The sequence below is a fragment of the Labeo rohita genome, unplaced genomic scaffold (assembly GCF_022985175.1).
Source record: "Labeo rohita strain BAU-BD-2019 unplaced genomic scaffold, IGBB_LRoh.1.0 scaffold_453, whole genome shotgun sequence".
Classification (NCBI taxonomy): domain Eukaryota; kingdom Metazoa; phylum Chordata; class Actinopteri; order Cypriniformes; family Cyprinidae; genus Labeo; species Labeo rohita.
The window spans coordinates 1-8,882 of NW_026129372.1; the positions used below are offsets into that span (position 1 = coordinate 1).

Consider the following 8,882-nt stretch of genomic DNA (forward strand, 5'->3'; position numbering starts at 1 on the left):
TTTAATTCAATGACATTTTTATTTGTTCCTTCCAGAATGCCATATTCCATATTTCTGGACTTGTGTATTTTTCTTTTACACAAACGCAAAATGTGCACATTTAAAAACTAAGAATGTTTGTCTTTCGTAAACTTCAAAATATGACCCACATTTAAAACATCTTTCTGCATCTTTCATTTTTGCCATTTAATTTTTCAACCCCCACTCCCATCCAACCACCTGCTTTATAGAGATCAGACAAGTAGGCAAATTCTGACAAATATTTCCACACCATAAAATTGTGTCTTCAAACCATCAACTCCTCTGTCTTTGGGATGGTCATTTGAACATACTATATTTGGGACGTACTAATTCTAACATCAGATACTACTGAGCACAGATAGCATGTGAAATGGGAAGCAGGGATTGTGTGCACTTACATCAGGATTAGAGAGCTTACTGATATCAGGATATAGATAATAAATAATTCCAGTTCCAGCTCCTGGCAGAGTCACTCCTCTGATGAAAAGGATGAACAACATTAAGTACGGGAATGTGGCAGTGAAGTACACAACCTGAAAAATAATGACAAACAACACATACATATCACGTTAGTTGACTTTTCTGAAATATTACAGTCTCATCTTTCTTTCTTTCAATCTTTCGGCAGTGTTACATTCATAAAAAGAGATTTCTGTAGTCTAGCAGCCACGTGCAGAAAATCACAGACAATTATCCATTAGTGCATTAGTTATTAACCACTTAGCCATGTTCTAAGCAACCATTCAAAACACCTTAGCAAACATTCAGAATGCCACAGAAACCACTCTGAACATTAAATAGATTACCTAATATTGGAAAATTCCAACATCACAGCAGAACATTTTTATAAACAAGCTCCATTTACATTTTGACTTGAAAACCCTGTCGAACAGCATAGGCTGGTTAGGTATGTTTTGAAGCATTACAGCTGGTTTGAGCTGGTTATAAGCTGGTTATGAACTGGTTTAAACTGATTATGTGCTGGTCCTAAGCAATTAGCTCCTGCTCAGAACGAGCTCATAACCAGCCTATAACAAGCTCAGGGGCAGCTTAAACCAGCTCATTACCAGCTAATGACCAGCTTAAACCAGCTGCAATGCTTCAAAACATATCTAACCAGCATATATATATTTTTTTCCAACAGAGAAGATGTTGTTACTTCCAGTGTTCTCTTTTGTTTACTTCATATGTAGAGATTGCTGTTTTTTTAGCATTTATAATGCTCAAACTAGATTGCTAGTATGATGAGGTGACTGTGTGGGATTTTTTTTTTTCAGAGCATTTGCATCTGCAATATGTCTTTAAAATGTTGTATCTGCATTAAGTTAAATAGACATTTAGAAAACAACCCAGGCTCTTTGAAGAAACTGTGGTGACATTTCTAACATTATGTTGCTACTTATATGTTGAAATGTCCAATGCTATAAGCATGTTCAGTTTGAACATAAAACTGCCAACATTTTATTGCATTGGTTGTTGTATTTATCACTGCAATTTGGAAATTAAATGTCAGATGAGCGGTAATAAAAGGTTAATAGTGTTTGAAAATAACATACTAGCCTGAACCTAGTTTAACAATTTTATGAAGCAACCTTTTTTTTTTAGCTTTTACATCGTTTAAAGGATTAGTTAACTTCTGAAACAAAAACTTACAGATAATTTACTCACTCTTTTGTCATCCAAGATGTTCATGTCTTTCTTTTTTCAGTTATAAAGAAATTATGTTTTTTTGAGGAAAACATTTTAGGAATTATCTCCATATAGTGGACTTCAATGGTGCCCCAAGCTTGAACTTCCAAAATGCAATTTAAATGTAGCTTCAAATGGCTCTAAACGATGGAAGCCGAGGAAGAAGGGTCTTATCTAGCGTAACAATCTGTCATTTTTAAAACAAACTAACAATTTATATACTTTTTAACATCAAATGCTTGTCTTGTCTCATCTCTGCGATGCGCATGTGTAGTCTGTGTAATCCGGGTCAATACTGTTAGGTTATGTCGAAAAACTCCCATCTTGTTTTCTTTTTCAACTTCAAAATCATCCTAAATCACTGCTTTATCCTTTTTTTTGGTAAAGGCATTTGATCTTCTTTTGCATGTTCACTTGCATGTGCAGCGATGTAGGCTGATTTTGAAGTTGGGGAAGAAAACGACATACCCTAACTGTCTTGAACCTGAGTTCACGCAGACATAGACAAGACAAGCATTTGAGCTTAAAAAGTATATAAAATGTCAATTTGTTTCATTTAGAGCTCTTTGAAGCTGCATTTAAACTCCATTTTGGAAGTTCAAACTTGTGGGCACCATTGAAGTCCTGAAAGATCAGTTCAGTTCCTGAACTGGTTATGTGATGCACATGTCAGAATGTCGTCGTTTTTCAAATCACGCGCTATGGTAAAAATATTTTGAGGTCAAAAAATAGCATTGTGGAAGGAATTGTGTGAAAAATCTTCCTACAGTGTTTGCTGCTATGCGGTTGCAACTGTAGGTGGTTCTTGAATGTTTATATGCAGCTGTTGAGGCATTCTGTGCTTTTTTAGTGATATTACATTTTTAGGATTTTAAACGTTTTAATGACTGTTAGCATGCTACTGTTTAGTTAGTAAGTGTGTTGATTGGACATTGCAAGGTGATTGCTAGTGTGTTATGGATGGTTGTTTAAAATAGTACATTGATTCTGGCACCTAGATATGGGATCCTTCAGTGTTTGTAGAATAATACAATTATGACATTGTTTACTCTTCATTATTTCACTGCCAGACAGACGTGCATGAGTATCAGCTGACCTTGCCTGTGGTCTTGACTCCTTTAAAGATGCAGAAATAACAGATGACCCAAGCCAAAAGAAGACACATGGCAAGATCAGCATTTACACTTCCCAGACCACCACTGTTTGCCACCCGCAACATACGATGGCTGAAGGTACACACATTAATATAGAGATGTTATGAACAACACATTTTTATTTCAGTTGCATGCATGTCAAGTCTTTAGTTTTAAGGTAAACCTCTGCCAATAAACACACACACACAAACAAGCTAGATACAGATGTATCTTTGACGTAATTTAGTTTTGTGGGTTTTAGTTTAGGAAACTGGAAAAACTACAAACATGTTGTTTTCATTGAGTTCACTGGCTCTGTAGTTCAGCCCAGATTTCTCAATATCATTTTTCTGTCTAATGAAACATTAAAAGTCTGTCTCACAGATGTTGGATGTTTTTCATTTTTCCCACCCTTTTGAGAGTAGAGGTTATCTCATTCATAGTGCAGGACTTGGAAGAGAACTAACCCTAAATTATGTGAGTTTTCTGACATTACCAAATCGTTTCTGAAGTAGCTGACTGACACTAAAGCAAGATCCACACTGTTAAAATGGAAAATGTGCAGTTGTTTTTAACTGCTGCCTGACACTGTATGACTGTAAACTGTAACTTAATGTAATCATAGTAATTTGTAACTAAATAAATAAATAAGTAAATAAAGTTTGGAATTGCATTGTAACAATCAAAATTTCAAACTGTTCAGAGAAACATGTAACATTAATGCATATACAGTATTTGAAATGTTTAAGTAGCAAATTATGTAACTTACAACCAGTACTCTTGTTCTGGGGAGATCACTTTAAAAGGCGGCCATTCAGATTCATTTTGAAAACTGATAAAAGAAAGACATAATGAGAGTGTGAGTTCACCAAAACTTATCAAGGTCATACTTTTCAAACAGAAGCAGCTGTTTCTGTGTTAAGATCAGTCAGTTATACTAAAAGCTTGGTCATTCTATTCTGAAACACAGTGTAAAAGAAAGAAAAATAGTGTAATTAAACCTGTTTAAGATTGTCTAGTTGGTTTCGAAATAATGTTTTAATGTTTATTTTCTTTCATTAACAAAAAAACACAATGCTTACAAATATGTAGAGCTATGTAATATTACGTTTAGAATATACATAAATAGATTTCAGTGAAATGTTAAAAAATCTCTTTTATTAGGCCTTTTTCAAAAACACCTGCATTTGTCTGTGTTCTTTTCATTTTCCTGTTAAGTGAGTCCAAACAAAGAATAAATAATTCTTTCTAAATGCGTTACAAAAGGGTCTTTGTTTAGGTGACTTTTCCATCAAATGTGTTTGCAATCATCTGAAGCCTGAATCCAAATCTAAAAAAACATCTTCTGTGACCTTGTAAACATTCGGGAGAACAACAGAAGTGTTTTGTTTTTGTATTTTGTTGTTAAGTGGTTACCTCATGCTGTGGTTATCATATTTATCCGTTTCGTTGTAGAGGAAAGACCAGTCAGCTTCAGGTCTGTGTAAACCTGTGTAGGTAATACTTATATTGTGGCAGTTCACTGTTGATAAAATGGGAGATCAAAGTGAGCTCAAAATTTATCTGGAATGAAACTCAGTAATGATAAACTTATATTTGCAACATTATCGTTCATAATATGTATATTATATAGCACTAAATCTAGCAATTTTAGCAAATAATGACAAAATTCATTGGCATTGTTTATATATATTATTTAATTTTTTTTTATTGTATTTTTTTATTGTATATATTTTATTTGTTTGTTTGTTTTGTCAAGCATTTAAAAAAATATGGAAGCCTGTTTCTGCCCCAGAGTAAAAAAAAATAAATAAATAAATAAAATAGGTAACTGTTACTTTATTTCTTGCAGTTGTGTCTTCATTCCTTGTAATTGCAACTTTGTATATCACAATTACAACTTTATTTATCATAACTGTGACTTTGGTTCTTGCGATCACAACTTCATATGTCACAATTGCAATTTTTTTTTTTTTTTTCACAATGTCACCTTTATTTCTCATTGCAATTTTATTTCTTGTAGTTCGGAGTATATCTTACAATTGCAAATGTATTTCTAACTGTGACTTTATTGTTACTGCAACTTTATTCCTCATAATTGTAACTTTATACCTTATACCTCATAACTGCAACTTTATTTCTCATAATTACGACTTTAGTTCTTGCAGTTGTGGCTTTATTTCTTGTAATTGCAACTTTATATCTCACAGTTGCAAATTTATTTATTGTAATTGTCCCTTCATTTCTTGTAATTGTGACTTTGTATTTTTATATACTATGTATACGTTTTTTTGTAATAGCACTTTTAATTCTCATTTTATTTATTTGTGTATTTTTTATTTATTTATTTTGTAATTGTGAGTATATGTTAGTTGCATTTCTCGTAAACTGTGATTTTATTTCTTGTAATTTCTTGCAATTCCAGTTTTATTGATCATAATTACGCCTTTTGTTTTTGCAGTTGTAACTTTATATGTCATAACTGCAACTTTTTTCTGCAATAGCACCTTCATTTCTAACTGCAATTTAATTTCTTATAATTCTGAGTATATCTTACAATTGCAAATGTATTTCTAACCATGATTTTATTTATTGTAATTGCAACTTTATTCCTTGTAATAACAACTTTGTAAAGCACAGTTACCACTTTATCTCATAATTGTGACTTTATTACTTGTAATTGTAACTTTATGTTAAATAGTTGTGACTTCATTTCTTGTAATTGTATATTGACTTTGTATATTTGTTCACAATATCACTTATAATTCTCATTGCAGTTTTATTTCTTGCATTTGTGAGTATATATTACAATTACATTTTTCGTAATCTGTGACTTTATTTTTTGTAATTGCAACTTTTATCTCACAATTTCAACTTCACAATTTCAACTGCAACTTCATTTCTCATGATTGCGAGTATTGTTTGTAATTGCAGCTTCATTGTGCATTTTTTAAAATAATTGTGATGTTCCTTCCTTGTAATTGAAACTTTATTTCTTGTAACTCCGACTTTATATCTTACAATGTGACCTTGCATCTCATAATTGCAGCAACTAAAATGTTATTTCTCAGAACTGCAGTTTTAAATCATAAATTATACAGTATCTCACAACCAGTGTTGGGGGTAACGCATTACAAGTAACGCAAGTATCGTAATAATATTACTTTTTTCAAGTAACTAGTAAAGTAACACATTACTTATGAATTTCTAAGAAAATATCTGAGTTACTTTTTCAAATAAGTAACGCCAGTTATTTTTTCCCCAATTTATTGATTGACAAATCTGCTGTCGGGAAATTGTGAGTAAACATGATGCTACTGTATTCTAGACTAAATGTGAACATGCATTAATTCATATCACTCACAAAAAACAGATTCAGTATTCCTCAAAATGAATAAAAACAGTGAAATGCAAACTCAGAATATGATGCAACCCTACAATAGTTAAATATGTTAAATAAAACAAATATCCTTTATGTATTTAATCCCATTTTATTAACCAGTGTCTTTGCTGCTGACCTTCGATGATGCAATTCATATTAATAAGCAAAAATTACTTTAGATAAACTAACATTTGTGCTTTAATTTTTTTATAGCTGAAGAGTGATCTCCTGCATAAATTTACTTTTCTTTCAGCTTAAGGTGAATTCTTTTCACTTTTGGTGTAAAAGGGCTTTTACATTAGAATTGGTTTATATTAAAAACAAAGAAGCAAGCCCTGCCCAGATTTAAAAAGTAACGCAAAAGTAACATAACACATTACTTTCCATAAAAAGTAACTAAGTAACGTAATTAGTTACTTTTTCAGGACTAACGCAAAATTGCAATGCATTACTTTTAAAAGTAACTTTCCCCAACACTGCTCACAACCTGATTTTATTTTTTACTTTGAACTTTATCTCACAATGAACTATTTTATTTTTATGCTGGTGCAGAAACAGTGTTTCGTTTAAAAATAAAAAGTATGATAATTTAGAAAAGTGCTAATTCTCCTCAAAAAAGTAAAAAAAAAAAAAAAATCAAGAAGCAAGAAGCAAGAAACAGTTATTGATATTGTTAAGATACAAAGCTCCCACTGGGCAAGTCTGAAATTGCCTGACAGTTATTCAGTGTCTTAAGCCTATATGATAGAATTATAAAGGCATGACATAATATAATAAACCACACCTGTGTTCCAATAATTGTCGCAGGAAGTCCAAGGTAGAGTACTCCAGAATGAGTTGAATAGATAAAACAGAGCCCAGGCCAGGACCACAATGTAATATATATTCAGGTAAATCACTATAACTTGGGAGGCAACGCCTACACCTGTAAACAAAAACTAATCTGTGTAAGAAATGCCTCATGTGCAAAATAATACACTCTTCAACAATAAACTATAATATTGCAGTACACTTAATTCTAGAAATTCTATACTTCATTTTGTAAAGCCATAAGTTACCTTCAAACATAGGGCAGATTTTTCTCCATGCAGTGATCCCCCCCTCACTGGTGTATTGGCCTAATGCCGTCTCAAGGAAGAATATTGGGATTCCACAAAAGAAAAGGAAGATGAAATAAGGGATGAAGAAAACACCTGGAGAGACCATAATAGGAATAATTTAGTTATTAGTCATAACTTAGGGTGAACATCTTGTCTCCATTATCTTTAAGAGTTGTAACAGAACACAGCTATAACAATAAGCAAAGTTATACTGTAGCTTCGCTTGATTACATTTGAATAAGGAGCTTGAGGGTAAACGGTAGCAAACGCACAAACTTTAAAACCAGAGTGTGCAGAGCTGCAGTATAAGCAAATAGTGGTTCAAATAAAATACAAAACCACAAATATAATAATAAAAGCACAACTGGGTAAGATAACTTCCCTGGCAAAGTTTAATTTATTGGCATGGGGTTTGAATAAACCCATAAACACAAGTAAAAGCAGTTGTAAAAGCAAGCACTAAAAAAAAGAAAGGTCATGTCGGCATGTGCTTGGGGGAAGAGAGCCGTGATGTGTAACAAAAATTGGTTCTGAGCATTGCAGAAGAACACAGTGGTCTATTGATTGAGTTGAAATCATGGGCTTGAGTTCTGATGTGCTGAATCTTAAAGGTCAAATCCATCTCTGCACAGAGGTTTGAAACGCCCCAGGCTTACTTTCTTTCTTTTTTTCTTTCAATGTTACACTTCTTCTTCAACAGTCCTGCTTTCCAACTCTTTCTCTGTCACAAACTTTCTCTTACCTCCTCCATTTTTGTAGCACAGGTAAGGGAAGCGCCACACGTTCCCCAGTCCGATAATCTCTCCAGCCATGGACAGCAGGAACTCAGTCTTGTTGGCCCATTTCTCCCTGGCCTCTGTGTTCTTTTCCGTGCTCCCTTTCTGGCCCTCTGGCTCCATAGCTTCCCCATCAGCAATGCTTTTATCTCTAGTCTCCTCCATGATCTTTTTCTATATTAACTGTATCTCTCTGTGAGCATTTAATTTATTACAAGTTAGCCTATTACAAGTCCATCAGCATGCTGAATAGTAAGTATGCATTCTGTGTATAAATTGCACAGGATTATTTTTTGTTTGTTTTAATTTCAGTTGAATAAATGCATGAGATGTGCTAACATTCAGTAAAAGGACTAACGTTTAGTGTAAAATGTGCAGCCTGCAAGTCTGTTATTGAACGTTTAGGCTACATAAATTAATTGCATACTCCAAAGAGAAATTATACATACCAGAAACAATTAAAAACTGATAATCTGGACAAAAAAAGTACCAAACTTACCAAAGTTTGTGGACAGCTCCCTTACATGCGTGCGCAGATCTTCAGTGCAGAGTGCGGTGTTCTTCAGTCTGCAGATCGCGGTAAGTGGGAGAGGGCGTGACGTATGGGGTGTCATGTAGCGCTACAATCTGGACTACACGCCATGTGAAACGTTTAAACTATTTTTTTTTTTTTTTTTTTCTCATTTTAGAAGGGTTTGTGTCTATAACCATTATAAACGTATTAATATTGTTATTTTAATAATATAATCAGTACAAATGGTCAAAACAATAATATTATGTA

At 33.1% G+C, this 8,882-nt stretch overlaps 1 protein-coding gene across 1 annotated transcript; it reads right to left on the reverse strand.

Annotated features, from left to right (window-relative positions):
• Positions 1 to 16: 16 nt before the first annotated feature.
• LOC127160781 (sodium- and chloride-dependent GABA transporter 2) lies at positions 17 to 8,670 on the reverse strand. Its single transcript, XM_051103442.1, has 8 exons — positions 8,601 to 8,670; positions 8,068 to 8,294; positions 7,284 to 7,418; positions 7,010 to 7,150; positions 4,260 to 4,365; positions 3,613 to 3,675; positions 2,807 to 2,936; positions 17 to 554 (listed from the first exon to the last, which is right to left on the reverse strand). The coding sequence occupies exons 2-8, from the start codon at positions 8,264 to 8,266 to the stop codon at positions 360 to 362; spliced, it is 969 nt and encodes a 322-aa protein (XP_050959399.1). The 5' UTR covers positions 8,267 to 8,294; positions 8,601 to 8,670; the 3' UTR covers positions 17 to 359.
• Positions 8,671 to 8,882: the final 212 nt, after the last annotated feature.